Source organism: Pogona vitticeps, chromosome 3 (assembly GCF_051106095.1).
Source record: "Pogona vitticeps strain Pit_001003342236 chromosome 3, PviZW2.1, whole genome shotgun sequence".
In the NCBI taxonomy this organism is placed as follows: Eukaryota; Metazoa; Chordata; class Lepidosauria; order Squamata; family Agamidae; genus Pogona; species Pogona vitticeps.
In genome coordinates, this window is record NC_135785.1 from 118195156 (window position 1) to 118219674 (window position 24519).

At 41.4% G+C, this 24519-nt stretch overlaps 1 protein-coding gene across 2 annotated transcripts; it reads right to left on the reverse strand.

Moving 5' to 3' along the window:
- Positions 1-637: 637 nt before the first annotated feature.
- On the reverse strand, positions 638-12351 carry MTG1 (mitochondrial ribosome associated GTPase 1). 2 transcript variants are annotated; one of them, XM_078390631.1, is made up of 11 exons: positions 12169-12351; positions 11639-11705; positions 9332-9434; positions 7552-7632; positions 7260-7316; positions 6755-6845; positions 5281-5342; positions 3699-3795; positions 3086-3167; positions 2864-2976; positions 638-2231 (listed from the first exon to the last, which is right to left on the reverse strand). In XM_078390631.1, the coding sequence occupies exons 1-11, from the start codon at positions 12266-12268 to the stop codon at positions 2125-2127; spliced, it is 960 nt and encodes a 319-aa protein (XP_078246757.1). In that variant the 5' UTR covers positions 12269-12351; the 3' UTR covers positions 638-2124. The 2 variants fall into 2 exon arrangements, with proteins under 2 accessions (XP_078246757.1, XP_078246758.1); XM_078390632.1 differs by lacking the exon at positions 12169-12351 and adding an exon at positions 11893-12159.
- Positions 12352-24519: the final 12168 nt, after the last annotated feature.

Sequence of the window (24519 nt, forward strand, 5' to 3'; positions counted from 1 at the left end):
GTAGCAGCAAGAAAGCACCTTACAAACTACCAAGGTATGACATAACACTCTATGTTAATAAAATGAAAATCAGCTGAATGCTTACATATCTTACACTAAGGTTGTGCACAGAATATATTTTTGCTTTAGATTGGACGTTGGTTTTGGATAACATCAGATTCAAAAAAATCTGGTTTCAGATGTCTTCCTAGTAACGCCAATGCACAGGTAACTAACGGCTGTGAATGTACACCTTGCTGGAGGTGTATAAAATCTGATTTACGGCACCTGTTTTTAAGGTGAGATATTTAAGGAGTGGTTTTTACTAGTGCCGCCCCCTCCATGTGTTTCCATGGCCAAGGTGGGATTTGAACTCAGGCCACCTGAGTCCAGTCTCTTATAAAGTCTGCCATGTTTCAGATAAATAGAGAGCATTTTGTGCTATGCAGCTTAAAGTTGATGGGAGATAACAATACAGCAGATCTTGTCACTTCTATCACTGCTTCTTTAGCCAACATGAATTGTGATACTTTCTTGCTTCATCCCTCATGGAATGGGCTGAGCAGGCAGCTTGTGGTCTGAAGCACAGGGGAGAATCTCAACCCATTGTTTTGGGGAAAATGCCACCCCCAGTGGAAATAAAAAGTGTACACTAGTATGCTATATATTTGAAATATTTATATTCTGTGTTGTATCAAAAGATCTCTGAGTAGGTTACAATTTAAAAAATATTAATTTAACAATTTAAAACTATAATTTAAAAAATAATACCATTTACAAATGCATACATAACTTCACAACCTACCGCTTTTTTCTGTTTATAAAACGACACCCCCCTTTTCTAACCCCCAAATTAGAAAGTTTGCACACTCACACCCCTTTGATCCTGCCACCCTTTCACGGCTGCTTTACTCTGTAGCTTTGCAAAAGGCAGGGAAAGCGGCTGCTTTCCGTGTATAAAATGACCCTCAATTTTTTGTCTAATTATTTAAGTAAAAATTGTCGTTTTATACATGGAAAAATACGGTACTTAGTCCACATGGGTTTGATGCAGGCATGTCAAAAATGCAGCCCACAGTCATTGCATTATGCTCCAAGACTGTTTTTGAGGTACCAGAAAGCTTAACAGAACTTCCAGTGCCCGGTCTGATTTTTTTCCCTTTTTTCCCCTTTTCTTTTTATTTTAAAGTGGATTTTCCGCACATTAGTTTTTGCACTTGAGGCTTGACAGCTCCTTTGCCAGTCCAATCAAAGCAAAAATCAATACCATATTTTCTTCACAGTTGTATAGATGAAGCAAATGACAGAACATTTCTGTTACTGCTTAAGAAGTAGAGCAGTAAAGAAAGCTCTTCAAGAGTTGATAGGACACAAGCTCAAAAAAACCTGCCACCAGATCAGCACTTAATTTAATGACAGTATGTTGGATACCTTGTTGGCAAACAGTGAATTCGCATAGTATTATGCCTGGACAAAATAATCTGAAAGTGCTTTGGCCAAACTACTTCCTAGACATTTAAAGAATGCACACTTTTCCTGCTTCAGAACAGATACTCACCTGACTACCACAGCAAAGAAAAATGGATGCCAGGGATGAGATAGGGAATACAGAAAACAGTACAGTCTAGGGATGGCACTTTCCGAAAAAATGATTTCACAGTGCCGTAATTCAACAGGACACTCTCCCCCCAAGCTGAATTATGGGACTGGGAGCCATCAAAACAGGAGGAAGTAGAGGAGGCCTCTTACCTCCGCAGTGTTTCCATGCTCTTTCTCTATGCCCTCTGAAAAGTACAGTACTGAGGGCAAAAGTACAGTACTGAGGGCAAGAATTCCCTGTGACTTGGAAGGGTGCATGAGGGAATTAGTTCAGATGAATGCTGCATCCATACACTTTTTATGGAGGGAGCCTCAATCAGAGCTCACTGCTGCCTGTTCAATCATCATCTGCATGATTTTACAGCTGGGTTTAGCAACTGTGCACAAACAACAGGTGAAAAAATGTGACTAGCTGCATATATTCAAGGATTATCAACATGAAGCAAAGTCCTTGCAGCCCTGCTCTGCTGGTTGTTGGTGCTTCTGCTCTGGATAGAGGCTCCCAAAGCTATTCAGGAGAAAACTTCAGTAGCATTGCAGAGAAAACTATGGAACTTGGTCAAGCATGACCTTCCCCAGAGACCCCTTGCGAAAAGTATGAATGAAATGATTTGCTGCTGCATTGTAGTTGGGTGCTTTCACAATCACATTTCCTGTGAAGAGAGAAAGAAAAAAGTAAAATATCCTGCTATGCTCACCCAACACTATATGTGTTATAGTAGTGGTCCCCAACCGTGGACCACTGAGGGGGGGCCCGTGTGCAGGTGGGCAGGGGTGTGCGTGCGGGGCACCAGTGTGCACATGGGGCACCCCTACATGCATGCATGATTTTGCAGGGCACCCGTGCATGCGTGTGGGCCGTGCATGCAAGTGTGCATGGGGGGCAGGTGATCTATCTCTGCGGCCCAGTACTGCCAAGATCCTGGCCTGACACCGGGCCATGGACCGGGGGTTGGGGACCCTGGTGTTACAGCGCTCAAATGCAAATATAGGCTATAAATGGGTTCTGGTAAAGGAAGTAAAAGTAAAATAAGAGATTAATTTGTGGCTATATGAGAAAACAGAGGCTATTATAGCTGGAACTCTCTGGATTCATCTCTAGAACCTGCAACCAACTGAAGTCCCTCCCCCCTCAACTCTTCTGTCCACTTTGTAGCCAACCTACAGAATTTCCCAGCAAACAAAGGAACAGAATATAGCACAAAGAGCCCCAGCAGCAGAAACCCAGTGGTGCTGGCAGAAAGGAGGCATGCCAACTGATGGTGGAGAAAGGACAAGGACTCACCTGTGCCAGTCAGCACTCTCATTCGGCTGGTCTTGCCCAGGTGCTGTGCAATCCTCTTGAGTACACTTTCTATATCATCACACGGGCTACCCAGCCCATAGTATTCAACGTATCTGCATGTAGGGGGGGAATTACAAATAGCAGGATCTCTTAAGTGTCATGAAAGGGTTCCATTTGGGACACCACATCAGATCTCAATCCACAAGTAAGGTGTTTTCTCACCTAAATTGCTGGTGCTGATTCAATGTGTAAAGGAGATAATCAGCAATGATATCCTCACCCACCATGTGATCGTGGATTGCCCCTGGGAAGAAAAGGCAGGAGACTTAGGAGCTGGCAAAGCACCAAGTTATCAAACCCTTATCATAAGATACTGGGCAGAGCGGGCCTATCTCTGCTGAAACACACCCACAATTAGCTCTTTGCACAAAAGAAGAGTACATTAAAAAGGAATCAATAAGGCATTTTTTGTGTGCCAGGATTAAGTCACAGACTTATTTGGAAAAAATACAACAGAACCCTGAAACCCTAAATGCAGAACAGGACTGGACAAATATCTTATCCAGGAAGTTTCCTAAAAGCAAAGGCCTGTACAAAGTACTGCATAAGAAGATGGTTTTACAGAGCCAAGCAAGGGCTGTAGATTAAAATGAATAGCTCCAATTTACTGGATTATCTATTATTTCACAGAACAAACCCTGTGGGGCTGGTTCCAGGTTCTTAAACTTTCTGCTCAATCAGCAAGGTCCAGATTTGGTCTTTACTCCATCCCCTGCAATATTCACAAGAGCATACCACTAGCAGCACAAATGCACTAGGAGAGAAGTCATCTCACCACATAATGCCAACTTCAACCCAGTCTCTACATTCGGAATTCTGGGAGTCAAAACCCCAGGCGTATCCAATAAGAACATGAGGGGTCGGTCGCACACCTGAAATATAGAGTTTCCGACTCAGTTTTACAGTCTACACATCTGGCACACACATGACAAAAGAAAGGTATTCCAAGACTATACTTTGTCTAAAAAGGAGAGACCACCCCAGGTCACTTACACAGCCCAATAAATGTGGCCCATCAACAGAGTCATGTATGATGTAAGACCTGGCTTCAAATCCTGGTTTGACTACGAAATTTTAAAGCTAGAGAGACTCTGTGGTTCAGTGAAGGCACAGGAAAGTAGTGTCAGTAGACTTTGGGAAATGTGGTGGCAGCGTGAAGTTAGCAAGCGAGTTTTCCTATAAAAAGGGGTTAGATTTTTTTTTCAGGTGACAAGCTGTAAATAATCAAGCATTACCATTTAGAGCAAAAGGGACAGCCACAGAGAAGGGCCAGTAACTCCTCAGTGGTAGAGCACAAAAACTCTCCTGAACTCAACAAATGTCTCTGAGAAGCAGAACATGAAGACAACAGTCCTCTTCCACTGGTGCTCCCCATATATAGGTATGTACACACCTATATGCACATACCGATATCAATCCCTGTTCTATTTCTGTGAACAGGTTCTTCTCCCCCCCGGGACGGCCCCCTCAGTTTCGGTGGGAAATAATAAAGGAGTAGTCTTAATAACTTTCAATGTCTCTTCTTTATTTTCTCCTACATCCACCAGCACATCACTTACAGGTTCAAACAGTTTTAACTCGGCCAACAGGCCACAACTGTCAGAAACAAAACTTTAATTGTAGTCCCAAGGGCTCAGCGGTGGGACTCCTCACGCCATTCCCTGTGCTCGGGTTTCAGGGGAGGATAGCTCCGGGTCACACAAACTGTCCCACAACATGTATGGCGAACCCACCCTCTCTCGTCCGGTCCTTCAGGAAAAGGGTGTCGCAAAGCTTCCCACTCACGCTGCAGTTCGACTTCACGGGGCGCCGTGATAACTGTCCACTCCTTAGTCACGTATCGGCTCGGCCTTTCTTTAGCTATCTCCGACTCTGGCAACAATCCCACAACTTTCAGGTTCGGGAAATCTCTCATGAGGCTGTGGGTGTGAATCTTCTCAAATGCCCTCCCGCGCTCCTCCTGTCTCTTCTTCTCATAAACCTCTACTACCGAACTGAACCATCTAACACCTTCCTCATTTATATTTTCCATACCGATACCTCTTGCTCCACCCACTCTCCTTCACTAAGCAAACCTCCGTCTTTCCCGCTCTGTCCTCCAAGTTTAATTCTCCCGCCATTTTGGTTACTGTCGTCGGGTCTGTTGGTTGATCCCTTTCATTTGACTTTCCTTTGTCTCCTATATCGTTTACGGCCAAGGACGGCACACTCCCATCCTCTGTTCCTTCAGAATTTCACCTCCTGCTATGTGTACCACTTTTCATAGACAGAATGCCTATCTGCATCTCAATACACCCAGAAACAGCTTTGCATTGTAATCCCCAATCAATTTGATTTTGTGCAGGATGCATCATTACCTGGATCCTGGTTAGAACAGCTCTGGTAATACCTGGTGCTCCACCAACCAAGGAAGCCTTCCCTTTGTGTTAGGGAAAGAGAAGAGAGAGAAAGAAAGAGAGAGAGAGAGAGAAGGTTAGGGACAGACGGCCAACAGGAAAGAAAGAAAGAAAGAAAGAAAGAAAGAAAGAAAGAAAGAAAGAAAAAGAAAGAAAGAGAAAGAAAGAAAGAAAGAAAGAAAGAAAGAAAGAAAGAAAGAAAGAAAGAAAGAAAGAAAGAAAGAAAGAAAGAAAGAAAGAAAGAAAGAAAGAAAGAAAGAAAGAAAGAAAGAAAGAAGTTACATATAATGCATACAACAGGAAACCTAATTCTCAACAAGTTGCTTGGCCACTGTTTGGCTGAAATTCTGTTTCACAAGAAAATTGTGTAAATTAAGAAATCTCCAGATAATTGCTTGTTCCATACTGAGTTGCAGTCTTGCATGCAACAGACAATGGCCTAAATTTGTTGCTCAATGTGCTAAGTCCCAGTAGAGTAGATCCATTAAATCAATGGGGATTTGGTCAGTCATCTCCTCTGTAAGTTCCATTGATTCAAATGGTCTTACTCTAACTGCAATGTACTTTAGCATAGTAAGTTGCAGTTATAGGAGGTCCATTTGACTCAATAGGACTTACGAAGGAACTGACTCATTGGGGAATGAATAAAGAATGAGATTTTGGCCAATTTCTACAGAGATTTCTTAACTTACAACAATTCACATCTAAAAAGTTATGCTATTTACATACCTATGCAACAGGATTTCAGCTTCTGTGTCAGAACATGCCCCTTTTGCCTTACAGGCCAGAAATGTGACCTAAAATTTTGCTTTAGTGATAATAAACTCAGCCAAACTTCCTGCTCTCTCCAGCACATCAAATAAAACTTCCTTCAAATGAAGTTACAAAGCTACCCATTTTCTATTTAATAATCAATCAGCTTTAACTACACTTGAATATGAAATGCCAGCATACTCTTAATCATAGTTTTCCTGTATTTCCACTATATTTAAACATTTATTTAACACCAACAGCCTTCTGGTCACAAAAGCTGAAAGTCTAAGCCTATTAATTTTCATAGAATTGTAGAATCACAGAATCATAGAACAATGGAGTTGGAGGAGACCTATAAAATTATTGAATCATATGGATTCCTCCTCAAATTAAAGTATATCTGACAGAGGGCTGTCTATCTTTATCTTAAATGCCCCCAAAAATGAAGAGCTGACAACCTCTCAGAGCAATTAGTTCCACTGTCTTACAGCTGTAACAATTAGGACATTAAAAAAAATATTCAGCTGAATTCTGGCTTCTTTATTTGAGTGCATTATTACATGTCTAATGCTATTTGGGGTTTTTTTAAAAAATCTTTTTATATAAGAGACTACTGTTCTACACACAGTCTGGATACACCGGTTGTTTTGAAGGAAACTATAACCAAGGCAATGGAAAATACCTTTCTTGAGGTGCAGCCGTCTAATTGAATTGATAACTGATGATTTCCCCACATTTGGTACACCAACGACCATGATGGAGCTCTCAGGATTCTGGAATGAACCAGAAATAACTGAATCATCGACTTGCAAAAATATTTAGCAGTGTCAGGACACATCAGAATCAGAATATGGAGAATCTAGACAATGGAGAATCTAGACAAAATGAACACAAAGAGGTTGTTTCCAAAATTTGCCCTACAGTGAGCGGGAGAAACCTCCCAGTCACTACTCAAGAGGCCTTTTTCTTTTTTCTTTGAAAAAGAAAAGCACATCAACCTTATTTCTACAGGCATAAGCACACAATAGCTAGGTAGGTGTTCGTCCCCACTCTTCACTTTTGTGTGAACAGGCAAGCATTGTATAATTGCTCATTTTACCATCTGTGCAATTGTGCAAAGGGGAATGTGTGTGTGTGTGTGTGAAATCTGGATAAACCTAAGTAGGATTTTGGTCACCATAACTGACCTCAGATCTCTGATAGCGCATACTGTCGCTGATCAGTTCTGTGAGAATGGGAACCATCTGCAAGGAAAAAAAAGGGTAGTTTTAGTGGAACAACTCTTATCTTTAAGTTAGGGAGAATAAAAGGGCTAGTAGTCCACTCTGTGGCCTTTCCTTAACAGGAAACACCACAAGTTGGTCAGAGACAACATGTCACTCTTTTGGTCACCAAGAGACTCAAGCAAGAAGCCTGATTTCTTTGTGAGAAACTCCCATCACTTTACAAGAAGGCAATTTTGTTGTAGGAGTGCCATACCTTATTGACATTTTCATCTTTCAGGCAGTCTGCAAATATGGTATTTCTAAAGCCTTGCTGTTCCAAATGTTGTAGAATCCGCTAAAAGCACATTGAAAAAAATGATTTATGAAATCAAAGAACTGAAGAACACCTGGGTGACTTACATTACTTTTATTTTTTAAATGTATATTCCCATATCCCACTTTGTTATACAGTGAAAACGCAAGGCTGCTTATGCCAACTTGTGTACAAAATAAAACAGCTTTTTCCAAACAGAAGCCTTCTAAATGTGTGGGATTCTAAGTCCCATCATGCACCGCCACTTTATCAAATAGTATACTGGCTTAGGAATGATGGAGGGCACCGAGCCGGAGAACAATAAGCCATAAAACCAGCAAAATTCATATCCTGGAAAATGTGCAGGTCCCTTCTCTTCTCCTTACTAGCTGAACCTGTCACTGTGGGAAGGACTTTGGAAAATATGTACAGTATTATTTGAATTCTATCCTGCCTACAATCCAGAAGGATTTTAAATCAGCTTATTCTGAAAAATACATACCCTAGCTATATACCATTTAGGATTTTAAAGACTCAGGCAAACATGAATCATTTCACACAACTGTCATTAAAAACTAGGAAGAGCCGTGCTACCCAAAATGAAATTATCTTCATTTTGGATGAATTGCTTAAGGACCAAGATAACAGAAATTACAGCGAAGTGTGGAGTTTTGCCAATCCCACACAGGTTTTCAAGCCAGTTAGATATTTGTTGACCAACTAGTCTTCTAAAATTTGATGCATGGTATGTCCAAATGAGAAGGTATAACAATATATAGCTACACTCCTTAAAACAAGATAAAAAGAACATGTGATCAATCAGCACATGTAAACAAAAAGGTAAACAGAAACATGCATTGCAAACAATCATGTTTTATTATGCAAAGCTTCAAGGCCTGAAAAATAAAGCATCTGCTTATCACATGTAAAAGGGCAAAAGGAAACTTCCAGGCAACAGAATTGGAATAGCTAGTCATGAGGCAGTTGTAAGTAACATTCAGTTTCAAATCATTAAATGGGCACCTCATGCTGTGCACCTTTTTCTTTTAAAAAAGCACTAACAAAGTGAGATGCAAAACACATCAAAATATTTAAAAATCCAGCTCTACAGGTACTGTAGAACCCATTTGATTTTATAAGCAGTAAAGGTACAATAAAAATAAGTATTTTCATCCATAAAAATAGAGTTGTCCAGATTAAAAGGGGTATTTATATGAAAAAATAATAAAGCATAATTAATACTGAACTTCTTTTGATCAAACATTTACTTCTATTGGAAAACTATTACCATGCTTCACTATGCATACACAACAGCTGGAACAGATAGTTTGGCATTTAAAATGTTGTTGACCATAACACACACCCTCTTCCTCTCACACATCACTCACTACACAGCAAATACCAATAAGACAACAGGAAAATGAAGAAGCCTGGTGCTGCCCAAGTGCGACAGCCCCAGATCTGAGACATCAGAGTATATCAGTGACAAACAGATGAGCATGATACAAAATAATTCAGGTACTTTGCCATGTAACAAAAAAAGTTAGGACAGCTGAGGTTCCCAACAATTTAGAGCTGGTGCAAAGGATGCTGTCAAACATACCAAAGACTAAGAACTGCTTGCTTCACATACAGAATGGGCAGAAAATCCCCAGCCAGATATCCATGCTGCTGTTTTGCATCTATCCTGAGAATTAGACCCCAGCTGTCAAAATAAAGGAAGATCCACCTTGGGCCTTACCTCTTTGTGGGTTAGATCTGCTAAGTCCATTTTGTTCAACACCAACAAATGGGGACGGATACCCAGGGTTTCCTGCAATAGAGGGTTCCGGCCTGAGAATGGGATGTAGATGTGCTAAGGAGTCACAGAAGAATCAGAAAGAATAGTTCCACACTGTCAAAGACACATTCTCTTAGTACCCAAGCTAAGCAACACTCACAAAAATATTGCAAATAAATAAGACATAAGACATAAGACATAAGACATAAGAAATTTATTTGTCATTGCGCTCACAAGTGGGTGCAACGAAATGAGGTGCTCTTCCCCAAAGTAAAACTGGACAACACTACAAAAAAAGTTAAAATATACACAACTTTCACCATCCAAATATAGATACCCCGTTTTCTCTCAGCAATTTAAATTCCACCAAAAACCTATGGCCCCGCATTTAAACTCAATACTGCACTTGGGTAAAAACTGTTCTTGAATCTGCTTGTCCTTGCTTTCAATACCCTGAATCTCCTTCCTGATGGTAATAATTTAAAGAGCTGATGTCCCGGATGAGAGGAGTCTTTCAGTATGTTAGATATCTTCCTCTTACATCTGTTCTTATACAATTCTTCCAAAGAGGGGAGTGAACAGCCAATGATGTTTTGGGCCGTTTTAATCACCCTTTGAATTGCCTTTTTCTCTGCCACTGTGCAGCTCGTGAACCATACACAGAGACAGTAGGATAATATGCTCTCAATCGAACTCCGATAGAAGGTGATCAACAAACTCTCAGTCAATTGTTGCTTTCTAAGAATCCTTAGAAAATACAACCGTTGTTGTGCCTTCCTGATTAACGCAGCGGTGTTTGCACTCCAAGTCAGGTCATTTGTTATGATAGTCCCAAGAAACTTATATTCAACCACCTGTTCCACACAAACTCCATCTATATACAGTGGCTGAATGTCTGTTCTTTTTTTCCTATAGTCCACTATGAATTCCTTGGTTTTTTGGATGTTAAATAAAAGATTGTTTTTTTTGCACCAGCGGGATAGCTGTAATACCTCGTCCCGATACGCATACTCATCATCCCCAGAGATAAGTCCTACTAGTGTAGTATCGTCTGCAAATTTGATAATCCTATTACTGGGATGGTTATTGGTGCAATCCGATGAATAAATGGAGAACAGTAGTGGACTAAGGACACAGCCTTGTGGAGTGCCAGTGCTGAGTATCTTGTCAGTAGAGATGTAGTTATTCAGTTTAACCCTTTGTGGACGATTTGTTAAAAAATCCAAAATCCACAGACAGATAGAATCTGGAAAATCAAGATCTTTAAGTTTGTCTATTAATCTGTGGGGTATAATGGTGTTAAAAGCAGAGCTAAAGTCCGCGAACAGCATTCTTACATAATTCCCTTGTGTTTCCAAGTGGGATAAAGCCATATGAAGCACAGTATTGATCGCATCCTCGGTTGATCTATAAATAAAGAGGTGATGTTGCATGCTTATAATACTGTACAGCTAATTCTCTGCTTGCTTTGCAAAAATATGTTTTGCAATACTTTTGAAAAGGACCACATTACACTACTAATCTATTAAAATATATGGAAACAATTGAATGTTATCATAGAACATCTAGCTATACGAGAGTCAGTGTGGTTAGGTTTTAGGGTGCTCAACTAGGAATTGGCAGACCCAGGTTCAAATCACATCAAGCAGGAAACGATCCAACCACTAACTCATAGTCTGACATACCTCATGAGTGTTGTGAATATGGGGGAGGGAGGAGACTCTTGTACACTGCCTTGAAGTCCTTAGAGGGCAAGCAAGGGTGGGATCAGACAACAGGAAAGGCACATATCTGATTGCACCAGACAAAGTTGCTTTGCAGGGAGGGATCTCCCTTCCATATTTTGGAGAATCACTCCAGTCTGGCTCCAAAAGTAGCAGCCCTAAATCTAGATGACATGAGGAATAGATTGTTCCACAACTGGTCGAAAATGTGATCTATTTCCCCATGTGATCCTACCCAAAGTGTAATTAATATATTTTCATCTACAGACTGTGTTAAAGATGGAAGGGAAGTTGAAACATTGGTATTTTGTATCCTAAAACTTTTATTTGCATGCCTGTACCTTGTAGACACATCTCCAAACTGTACTACACATTATAAAGCCTATTGAACACACAGTCCCAAGATGTGCTCAAAAAGTAAAGGAGGGCCAAACTAGGGTAGAACCAATGAAAAGACAACTGGATTATTCAAGAGAGGGCAAGGCAAACTCTTATACTGTAGAAGTGTGCTTGGTCCCCTTTCTTGCAGTCTCCACAAAAGGATATTCGGGCATCGTGCACTTCCAGTAAACAGTCAACTTGGCGCAGGTGTCTCTGCATGTCCTTTAGCCCTACAAATTAAAAACAGGCAAACTGAACTGACAAGCCAGAGCAGCTCCAGTTGTGCCACTAGAAGGGAATAGAAGCACCCCCTTCTCAATTTTTGCCAACATGCTCCCAGGCAAATCCATTAGTAGACAGTGGCCTCAGGCAGCAGACCCCCCCCCCCCCCCAAGTTTTGCTCCTCGGTTTCCTTGCCTGTCCTCGGGAAAGAGGCAAGGAGGCGGCCCTGCAGAAGAGGGGCAGGAGCTTCGCCATTCGCTACCCGGCGCTCGCTCTGACTATAAACGGACTGGGCCGGGTCTCCGGGGCTTAATATGGCTCTCTGTCTTTCCAGTTCAGGGCCAGGTTTGCACCCTGTGCAACGCCGAGACGCGACGGCCTAGAGCGGCGCCACCCTGCAAGCACAGGGGGGGGGGAGATGAAGGGGAGCTCAGCCGAGGCTTCCGGCGCCCCTTTCCCTTCCAGACATGCCTCTCGCCATGTGTCCCGGGAACCAGTGGGCGACATCCCGGCCGCCGAAGTCGAAGCGCTCCCGCCATCTCAGGCTTCGCAAGGCAGACGAGAACCGCATCTCCTTTCTCCCCGGGGAATCCCTCCGAGGCCTTATGACGTCAAGCTCCTTCCGGGAGAAGCAGGAAGGGTGGCGGGGTGGGGTCCCCCCCGCCTCTCGCGCTATAGCCAACCAAAAGCCGCGCGCGACCAGCCTGGAGGGTCGGCCGGGCTTCTCCGACGCGACGAACCTGGGACGGAGGCGCGCGCAGGTCCTCCCTCTCCCGGGAAGGCTTCGCAGGGAAACCGGCGGGAATCGTCTCGCGGCGCCCGAGGGCAATGGAAGGACGAGGAAGAAATAAGACACCCGTTGTTGTTGTCGTCGTCTTTTAATGGGGACGGGAGGGATGTGAGCGAAGGAGGCTTCCCAGTAGCCCTTGAGATTTTGAACTGCGTTTAAAAGTTGTCACTAAAGGAGCTGCATGAACCAGCAAAGCCCGGGCACCTAAAAGGCTGGCGGGTTTAATTTGAAAAGAGCTAAGAGTTTTGTGGTGCTCTAAGACTTCAAAATTTTATTTGGCGCAAGCTTTCGTGGACAGGTATACTGTATGTATCTGGTGCGTATGCATTTATGTTGTTTTTATGCCTTCGTAAATATTATACTCATTTTGCTAAAGCCTATGGCTCTCTCTCTCTCTCTCTCTCTCTCACACACACACACACACACACACACACACGCACGCACGCACGCACGCACGCACGCTTTCGTGGACTGTGGTCCCTGCAAATGTTACACTCACTGCCCAGTGAAGTAAATACAGTATAGAGAGGAAAGTGCCCTCTGGTTCCTCCAGTGATCAAATCTGATGTTATAATTTAAACTGTTTTGCATTATCAGAAGATAAGGCAAAACAGTATTTCCCTTGACACTTTTTGTGTACTTAAGATGGTTTGGATTACAAACACTCCACGATTCGATTGCTGGTTGAGGATAGGATATGTAGTCCACATGCCAGGAAGTTGACAGGTTTTAGAGGCAAGCCTTATTTAGGAGCATTACCCCGTTTCCCTGAAAATAAGCTGTAGTATGATTTTTCAGGATGCTCGTAATATAATCCCTACCTCCCAAAATAAGCCCGTTAAGTGAAACCCCACCCTCCACCATTGTGCAGCAACCAGAAGATGACATGACTATTTGGATAAATGCAGATTGTTGTACATGAAAAAAATAAAACATCCTCTGAAAAAAAGCCCTAATGTAGTTTTTTGAGTCAAAATTAATGCAAGACCCTGTCTTATTTTCGGGAAAACACGGTACAGCAATGAGTGCTCATGTGGAAATGCCTGTTTCCAATTCTCTCCACCTGAATATATTCAAAAAGATATAGGGTCAGGACCAAGCATTGAAAAGATGTCTGTATTTTGAGGGCTGGGCTGTCCCAAAATATATGGAACTCTACATTAAACTGACTACTGGCACTAGAAAACCAGAAAATGCATGGCTAAAATGATTTGTTTTCTCTTTTTTTGGCATACAAAAAATACCATCTTTGCAATGTAAAAGGATTAAACTATCTACCAAATTAATACTATAATAGTCAGTATATAGTCAGTATATATAGTTTTGCTGTTACTATGGTCTCTGTGTCAGCAACACATTCTTTAATACGAAGCTGCAACACAGAGTTTCCTGGAGACATCCAAGATCCAAGCATTGGCATCAGCTCGATTTGATCCTCACTAGACGTTCTAGCCTTCCTAGTGTTACGATCACACGCAGCTACCAGAGTGCTGATTGCGATACTGATCACTCCCTGGTGTGTAGTAGAGTAAAACTGCGAACAAAGAAATTGTATCACATGAAAAAGGAAGGAAGACCACGTATTGACATCAACAAGACTCGCGATCAAAGAAAAGTGAAGGAATTTGCCCAAGCACTCGAGGAAACCCTTCCAGGTCCAGCTAATGTAAATGCACCTGAACGATGGGAACACTTCAAGAACACTGTCTAGGGGGGCGGAGCTTGTCACTGCACTGTTTGGCTGCACTCGGGTGAAGCTCCTGAGGAATGCCGAAAACCGACCAGCTTGGCACCCTTAAGGGACAACAAGGGTGGAGGAAGAGCTAGGAGAAGTTCTTCTGGACCGAACGTGGGCATCGGAGGAAGAATTGAGGGGCGGCGGCCTGTCTTTTTTCCCTCTGAAGAGATCCACGAGGCACAAGCTGGAACGGAAAGCGCCATCTTGGTGACAAAAAGCAGTGAGTACTCCGGAATGTCCGAGGAAAGAGGAGAGCTGATGATTGCAGTTAAAAATGGACAATAATAAATAAAACTTGAAGCCTTTTAAGCTAACGAACTGATAAAAGAGATAAGACCGAAAGAAAGCTTAGAAGCGGCAAATCTTTTGAAGCACGGTCCTATCTTAATGAACTAGCCTAAAAGCGAAACTAACTCTGGTCGGACCGTGCCAAGGTCAGAAAAATAAGACTGTGCCTGGAAATTGCTGATGAACTAAATAATTGTGGACTGATCCTGTTTGACTGTGGCAAAGTACTTGACAGAACTTTTAATAACAGATCGAGTACCGAAGCTTTGAGACGACATGTTATCTCTGTGGGGGGAAAATTCCCCCCCGCCTCATACTTTGTTAAGTGGACTTACAATGTACAATCTATTCTGCTAGATAGACTGTGTATGGGGAGCAGACGACACCTACTGGAGGAAAGCAGAATATCATTGCCAGGTTTATTTCTACGTAGAGAAAATTCCCTCCCCCCCTTGCTTTGTCTGCTGAAAGGAGAAGCCGTTGTTAAGTGGATGCACAATGTATTGAACTGGATAGACTGTGCGTGAGGAGAGGAAGGCACCTACTGGAGGAAAGCAGAATATTATTGGCAGATTTTATATATCTGATTGACTTTGGAGCTTTTTTCCCTTTTCTTCAGAGATTCTGCAACAAGAAAGAAACTGAACTGTGCAGATATTGAGGTGGGAAAGGCAAGATCTCTTTTCTTCCTTTCTTTGTTTCTTCTTCTTATTCTTTTCTACTAATCTGGTTCTGGAAAGAGCAGTAGAAGTTGGAAATACCGGAAGATTGCCTTCTATCTGGGTGAGGCTGCATACGGTTTGAATTCCCTGCTGTGTTAGCGCATCCAACTGTTTGGTTAAAAACCCCTGGGACACTAGAACTCTGCACGATATTAACTCTTGGGCTTTTGGGGTTCTACGGAGCCTGGATCTTCACAGAAGGACTTGGTGGACAATTCAAGAGATGTGGTATATGGAAGTTGAAATTTAAAGTGTCAATTTTTTTTAAAAAAAACTGTGATATATATTGCAATATTGGGCAAAGATTTGGGAAGGTTAAGGGGAGGTGGTTGATAGTAGGTTTTGAATTTGGGTTGATTTCATAATGGCTGCAAAGAGACCGAACCCCAACCCTAAATCCCAAACACCAGGAACCTCTCCAGCCCAAACATCAGCACTAGGGAAATTAACCTCTCAGGAATCAGAAAAATCTGATAAAGAATGGCAGACCACTATGCAGAACCTGCTGTCCACAGGATTTGATCAAATTAATCGACGATTGACCGAAATGACAAACCAAATGACGTATATACAGGCAGAATTGACTGAGACAAAGGAGCAGGTAACACAAATTAAAACTAAAACACAAGATATAGAAGGGAAAATGAAAAATACAGACGCCAGACTAGATAAAGCTGAAGAAAGTGTACAGCAGATACAGAGAGACCAAAGGCAATGTCAGGACAGGCTAATAATGCTGGAAATGGAACGTGCTCTTAAGATGCTAAGAATCCAAAATGTACCAGAAAAGGGATCTGAGGACTTGGAGACAGTAATGAGTGAAGCCCTCGCACCAGCAATAGAGATGGATGTAGCGGAATTCCGCCAAGGTCTGGAAGCAGCCTTCAGAGTGAGTACAGCATATGTTAGAAAAAATAATTTACCTAAAGAAGTACATTTGAGATTCACGAAGAAGGCAATTAGGGATAAGGTTTTAAGGGCTTCACAAGAAAAACAATTGATAATAGAAGACAAGAAAATTAATGTCTTAAAACAAATCCCATGGCAAGTGAGACAGAGAAGAAAGGAATATGCATCTTTGGCACAGCTACTCCAACAAAATGGAATCTCATATAGATGGCTAACACCAGAAGGGCTATTTTTTCGGTTTGATACACAGAGATACAACATAACATCCCCGATGAAAGCACAAAACTTCATAGAAAAAAATGAGAAGAAGCTAAAAAAAACGGACAACAAGGAATCAGAAGAAAGATTTCGAGAGGAACAAAGCCAATTATCACAAGCAGAATCAGAAACAGAGACAGAAGAACAAGAAGCAATAGAGCCAAGATGTACTAGAAGCATGATGAAGAAAAAACAAAAGGACAGTAATTTAAATCAAGATGACTAGAAAACAACTGAAGATTTTATCAGTAAACGTAAACGGCCTAAACTCACCCCAAAAGCGAAAAAAGATCTTTCTACAACTGCAGAAACAGAAATCTGATGTTATATGCATCCAAGAAACGCATGTGAAAAGAAAGGATTTGAAATTATTAGAATGGCCAAGATTAGGAAAACTATTTGCGGCTTCAGACGTGAGCAAAAAGAAGAAAGGAGTAGCTATTTTTATTAAGAAGGAATGGGAGCCCTCCCTGATTTTTGCCTCAGAGGATGGAAGGATAGTAATGGTGGAAATCCAAAGAGAATCTAAGAAATTCCTAATAGTCAATATTTATGCACCAAATGGAAATCAAGAAAACTTTTATAAACAATTGCAGCGAGAATTGGCAAATAAAGAGTATGATCATTACTGCATAATTGGAGATTATAATGCTGTTTTCGACAGAGAACTAGACACAAAAACAGAGAAATCTAGTAGAAAGAAGAGAAGCACAATTCCAAGAAATTTCCTACAATTAGCAGAAGAATTAAATATTGTGGATGCATGGAGAACGTGTAATCCAAAGACAAGGGATTACACTTTCTACTCCAACAGGCATAAATCGTGGTCAAGGATTGATACATGTTGGATATCAACAAACCTACTGAAAGAGTTGGAACAAATACATATCCTACCCAATACATTTGCAGACCATAACCCAATTTTGTTACAAATAGCAAGTAGAACAAGAGAATTCACTTGGAAGCTGAATATATTACATCTAAAAAATGAAAAATTTAAGAAACAAGTAAAAGAAGAAATGGACTTTTTCTTTAAACAGAATATGAGACCAGATATCTCAATGTTTATGATATGGGAGGCAAGTAAGGCTTTTTTTAGAGGAATAGCCATAAGATTTGCAGCTAAACAAAAAAGAGAAAGACAGAAAAAATATGAGACTCTGGAAAGTAGATTAGCCATAGAGGAGAGGCAGTTGAAACAAAACCCAACAAACAAAGAACTTATAGAGAAGATAAAACTTACACAACATCAGATAAATATATTGCTCACTGAAGAAACCGCAAAGAAGTTCAAATTTGCAAAGCAAAATTTTTTTGAGAATGCAAATAAACCGGGAAGATGGTTAGCATACAAATTAAGGAAAGAGAAGGAGAAGACAATAATCCGAACTTTGAAAGACGAAAAGGGAACAGAAAAATTCAAACAGGAAGAAATAAAGAAAATTGCTGAAGATTTTTATAGGAAGTTATATGAGAAAAAAGAAGTGGATGGAGAAGCCCAAGAAGAATATTTGTTGAAGCACAATAAAATGAAATTGACTAAAGAACAAATTCAGTCCTTAAATGAGCCTATAACGTATGCAGAAATTTCAGAAGCCCTTAAAAAACAAAAAAATGGGAAAGCACCAGGCCCAGATGGACTACCAGCGGAATACTACAAAGAACTGGAAGAGGTGCTGCTCCAGCCATTTAAAAAGCTTCTAGAATGCATTGAAGAAGAAGGGAAAATACCAGCAACATGGACTGAAGCAACAATCTCTCTTATACATAAGGAAAACACGGAAGGTAAAGAAATACAAAATTATAGGCCAATTTCATTGTTGAATGTGGACTACAAAATATATGCGACTATCCTGGCAACTAGATTGAAAAGAACTTTAACCCACTTGATACATCAAGATCAGTCTGGGTTTCTCCCTAAAAGACAGATGAAGAATAATATAAGGATAGTTTTAAATGCCCTGGAATACTATGAAGCACACCCGGAGAAACAGATGGCTATGATATTCTTGGATGCGGAAAAAGCATTTGATAATCTTGACTGGAATTTTATGATGCACACATTGAAAACACTGCAGGTTGGAGAAAGATTTATGAAACTAATTAAAGCAATATATACGGAGCAAAAGGCAAAAGTAAAAATTAATGGCGAACTATCAAAAGAAATCCAAATACAGAAAGGTACTAGACAGGGGTGCCCACTCTCCCCACTCCTGTTTATTTTGACTCTGGAAATACTAAACGAACAAATTAGAAACAAAAAAGAATTGAAAGGATTAAAAGTGAAAGGTCAAGTCTACAAACTCCAGGCCTTTGCAGATGATTTAGTTATCATATTGGAAGAACCACTGGATTCAATAGAGGACCTGATGACAACGTTAAGAATTTTTGGTGACATGGCAGGAATGAGAATAAACCAAAAGAAGACTAAATTACTTACCAAAAACATGAGAGAACATGAAAGACAAGAGCTAATAGAGAAGACGAACTTTCATGAGGAGAAGAAAATTCGATATTTAGGAATACAAATTACAAAGAAGACAAGTACATTATTCAAAGATAATTACATGAAACTAATGAAGGAGATACAGAACAATTTGGAGAAATGGGACAAATTACAACTATCCTTGTTGGGAAGAATTGCAGCAATTAAAATGACTATTTTACCAAAAATCCTATTCTTATTTCAGTCAATCCCTATAATATTAAAACAGTCATTTTTTAAAGAATTTAATAAGATAATCATGAGATTTATATGGCAAGGTAAAAAACCAAGAATTAAAATTAAGGCAATGCAAGATGCTAAGCAGAGGGGTGGCTTTGGTCTTCCTGACTGGGTTCTGTATTATAGAGCTTGTATTCTAGATTGGATAAAAGAATGGATAACTCTAGAAAACGATAGATTACTTAGCTTGGAGGGACATGATTTGCAATTAGGCTGGCATGCCTATTTATGGTATAAAAAGGACAAAGAACAAAAAAATTTCAACTCACATATTATAAGAAGAGCCTTACTGGGAATGTGGAGAAAAATTGTACAACAAATTTATTATAAAATACCTATATGGGTGTCACCGTTAGAGGCCTTTATCCAACCCAGTCTTATGACAAAAACAAACTTTTTAAAATATCAAGATCTATTAAAAAAGGATGGTGAACTAAAGTCTAAAGAAGAGCTAGAGTCACAGAATATATATATAGAGTGGTGGCCTAGAGCACAGTTAGAATCTAGATATACAAAAGATAAAATAGAAGGCTTCTACTTAGAGCAAACAATTTTTGACAAACTTTTATTAAGTTCAAAAGAACAAACTGTTAAGAAAATGTATAATTATATGTTGGAAATTAAGATGCAAGATGAAATGGTTAAGGAATGTATGATTAAGTGGGCACAAAATATAGGGCGTAATATTGATATTGATCAATGGCTGAAAATATGGCAAAATAATATAAAGCTTACAAGATCGGTGAACTTTAAAGAGAATATATATAAGATGTTTTATAGATGGCACATGACCCCAGAAAAATTGTCAAAGATGTATACAGATGTATCAAATAAGTGTTGGAAATGTGAATCACAAGTGGGAAGCTATTATCATATGTGGTGGTCATGTGGAGTAGCGAAACAATATTGGAAAAGAGTACATGTAATGTTGGAACAAATATTGCTCTGTAAAGTGCCATTAACCCCAGAACTGTTTTTATTGAGTATGATACCTGAAAATATAGATAAGTCAAAGAATTATATAGTTATATACATAGTTACGGCAGCTAGAATGTTATATGCTAAAAATTGGAAAAGATCAACGGTACCGAAACAAGAAGATCTTATTGAAAAGATACGGGAAATAGCCGAAATGGACATTTTATCAGAAGTCATGAAGGACTATCCCTTGCAAAAGGCAACAGAAAGATGGGATCTATTTAACAAGTGGACAGAATCAACAGGCAGCTTGTGAACAGTACATATTGAAAGGAGAACTGAATCTAGAAGGCAGAAAAGAGTAAACAGAATAATTTAAAATCTTGATATGGCAATAGGTACAGAATGGATGAAAGTATATTATTGTCTCCCCTCTTCCTCATCAATCCCAATTCCCTTTTCCTTTTTGTTATCCCTTATAAAAAAAAACAAAACAAACAAAAAAAAAAAGAACACTGTCTACAACACCGCCTTGTCCACCTTCGGCAAGAAGACCAGAAAGATGGCTGACTGGTTCGAAGCCCATTCGGAGGAGTTAATGCCAGCCATTGAGGATAAGAGAAGAGCTCTAGCAGCATACAAAGCCTGTCCTAGCGAGTACAACCTGCAAGCTCTTCGAGCCGCTCGTAGCCAAGTCCAACAGGCTGCCAGGAGATGCTCCAATGACTATTGGCTTCAGCTTTGCTCTCAGATACAGATAGCAGCAGACACAGGTAACATCAAAGGAATGTATGATGGTATCAAGCAGGCCTTAGGTCCATTACAGAAGAAATCTGCTCCCTTGAAGTCTACTACAGGTGTGATCATCCAGGACCGAGCACAGCAGATGGAACGCTGGGTGCAGCACTACTCCGAGCTATATTCCAGAAAGAATGTAGTAACCGAAGAAGCATTAAATAACATTGAGTGCCTGCCTGTCTTAGAAGATCTGGACAGCGAACCAACCCTAGCAGAAATAAATGCGGCCTTGGATTCCCTCACCTCTGGCAAGGCACCTGGAAGGGACAACATCCCTGTTGAAGTGCTGAAATGCGGTAAGGAGATCATCATCACCGAACTGTATGAAATATTTTGTCTCTGCTGGAGGGAAGGTGGAGTACCACAGGACATGAAGGATGCAAACATTGTCACATTGTACAAGAACAAAGGTGACAGGGGTGACTGCAATAACTACCGTGGTATCTCTCTTCTTAGCGTTGTAGGGAAGCTGCTTGCCCGTGTTGTGCTGAAGAGGCTCCAGGTGCTTGCAGACAGAGTCTATCCGGAATCACAGTGTGGATTTCGAGCAAATAGATCCACCACTGACATGGTATTCTCCCTCCGACAGTTGCAGGAGAAATGCAGGGAACAACAACAGCCACTCTTAGTGGCCTTCATAGACCTTACAAAAGCATTTGACTTGGTTAGCAGGGATGGCCTTTTCAAAATACTTCCCAAGATTGGATGTCCACCTCGTCTCCTTAACATCATCAGGTCCTTCCACGATGGAATGAAAGGCACTGTAGTTTTTGATGGCTCAACATCAGATCCCTTTGACATCCGAAGCGGAGTGAAACAGGGCTGTGTCCTCGCACCAACACTTTTTGGGATCTTTTTTGCTGTCATGCTGAAGCATGCCTTTGGAACTGCAACAGAAGGTGTCTATCTCCAGACTAGATCAGATGGAAAGCTCTTTAATCTCTCGAGATTGAGAGCGAAGACCAAAGTCCAACTGAAATGCATGCGGGACTTCCTCTTTGCAGACGATGCAGCCATTGTTGCCCACTCTGCTGAAGACCTCCAACAACTCATGAATCATTTCAGCAAGGCCTGCCAAGACTTTGGACTAACAATCAGCCTGAAGAAAACACAAGTCATGGGCCAGGGTGTGGACTCACCTCCCTCTATTACCATCTCCACACAAGAATTGGAGGTTGTTCATGACTTTGTGTACCTTGGCTCAACCATCTCTGACACCCTCTCTCTAGATGTCGAGCTGGATAAACGCATTGGGAAAGCAGCCACCATGTTCTCTAGACTCACAAAGAGAGTATGGCTCAATAAGAAACTGACAACACATACCAAGATCCAGGTCTATAGAGCCTGTGTCCTGAGCACACTCCTGTACTGCAGCGAGTCCTGGACCCTTTGTGCCCGGCAGGAGAGGAAGTTGAACACCTTCCATATGCGTTGCCTACGACAGATTTTTGGTATCACCTGGCAGGACAGAGTTCCAAATAGAGTAGTCCTAGAACGAGCTGGAATTTTCAGCATGCATACATTACTGAAACAGCGACGTCTACGCTGGCTTGGGCACGTTGTGAGAATGGCTGATGGTCGGATTCCAAAGGATCTCCTATATGGAGAATTAGTGCAGGGAAATCGCCCCAGAGGGAGACCACAGCTGAGATACAAGGACGTCTGCAAGCGAGATCTGAAGGCCTTAGGAATGGACCTCAACAGATGGGAAACTCTGACATCTGATCGTTCAGCCTGGAGGCAGGCAGTACATCACGGCCTCTCCCAATTTGAAGAGACCCTTGTCCAGCAGGCTGAGGCAAAGAGGAAGTCACAAAGGAAGCAAAACCAGGGAGCTGGACAGGGGACAGATTGGATTTGTCTCCAGTGTGGAAGGGATTGTCACTCTCGAATTGGCCTCCTCAGCCACACTAGACGCTGTTCCAAGTCCTCCATACAGAGCACGCTACCATAGTCTTTCGAGACTGAAGGATGCCTACTACTACTATAGTATATACCAGTGATGATGAACGTTTGGCACACGTGCCACAGCTGCATGTGGAGCCCTCTCTGGCAGCATGCGAGCCATAAGTCGTTGGATCGCTACTCTCCCCCACTGCAGCCAAACCTGAGAAGGCGGCTGTAGCCGCGGTGCTGGCGCTTTGGCAGGCGGATCTGGAACAGCTGGTGCTGGCAATGGATCTGGAGTAGGGTCTCGAGGCACCTCCATGCCGGGATTCCCCCTTCTGCTGCCACTTCTGGTGCCACGGCAGCAGCACGCCACCTGGTTTCCCCCCCCCCAAGTTTGGGCACACAAGCCCAAAAAGGTTCGCCACCAGTGGTATATACCTATATCCCACTCCCTCACTCCAAATATTTTCAATCAGTTTTGGAACAATTGTAGCTGCCAGACTGATTAAAGATAGCAGCTAAGAATGCATATCCTGTCTTGCGTGCCTCCAGTAGCTCCCTGTTAAGTTTCTTTGCCCAATTTAAGGTGCTACTGTGACCTATGAAGCCTTAGAACGTTGATACTTGTCAGAATCTCTCTCTTGCAAAATAGCTTCCTTTCCTATCTGTTCCTTGCAGTTTTTGATATTAGAAATTGTGACACCTAAGGAAGTCAAAAGAACCAGGAACCACGCTTTCTTGGTTGTGACCCCTTAATTAAAACTGAATTGTATAAAGCTGGTTTTACTACTATTTTACTAATTGACCAGAACTGTTCAAATTTGTTTTATTTAAATACAGATGTTATTGATTCAGCTAGAGACAGATTATTTATTGCATTTTCCTGTTTGTATGGTTGTAAAAAACTACACCATACTGGGAATATTCACTTTTGTTAAGTAAAGCAGTGGTTCTTAACCTTTTTGAAAGAAATGCCCCCTTGAGCCATTGAGGAAGTTATCATCGCCCCCCTCCCTGCGGTGATGATATTTATTTATTTATTTATTTATTTATTTATTTATTTATTTATTTATTTATTTATTTATTTATTTAAGACACTTAAATCCAATGACCCCTGAAAAAAAATTAAATTCCAAGAAAATGAAATGCCCCCCAAAAAGTAACATTTAATGATTTAGTTGCAAGTGAATTTTAAGACGCAAAAAGAAATATAAAAAGGTCATAAAAACAAATGCAGGAACTAAAAATTTCAAGACAAAAAGTCTGAAACTAAATTAAAATTGGAGGAAAATATATATTCATGCACACTGTAAAAAGGCTGCAGCCATCTTCACAGGTTTGGCTTGCTCCAGCGCCCCCCTACTGCTCCCCTTCTGCTCCAGCGCCCCCACGCCGCCCCTTTTCGTTCTACCGCCCCCCTGAAAAATGAAATCGGCCCCTGGGGGGCATTATCGCCCATGTTAAGAACCACTGAAGTAAAGGTTCCCCTTGACAATTTTTTTTGTCCAGTCGTGTTCGACTCTAGGGGGCGGTGCTCATCCCCGTTTCCAAGCCATAGAGCCAGTGTTTGTCTGAAGACAATCTTCGTGATCACATGGCCAGTGCGACTTAGACAGGAAGGCTGTTACCTTCCCACCGAGGTGGTCCCTATTAATCTACTTGCACTTGCATGCTTTCGAACCGCTAGGTTGGCGGGAGCTGGGACAAAGCGATGGGCGTTCACTCTATCACGTGGATTCGATCTTATGACTGCTTGGTCTTCTGACCCTGCAGCACAGTTCTGCGG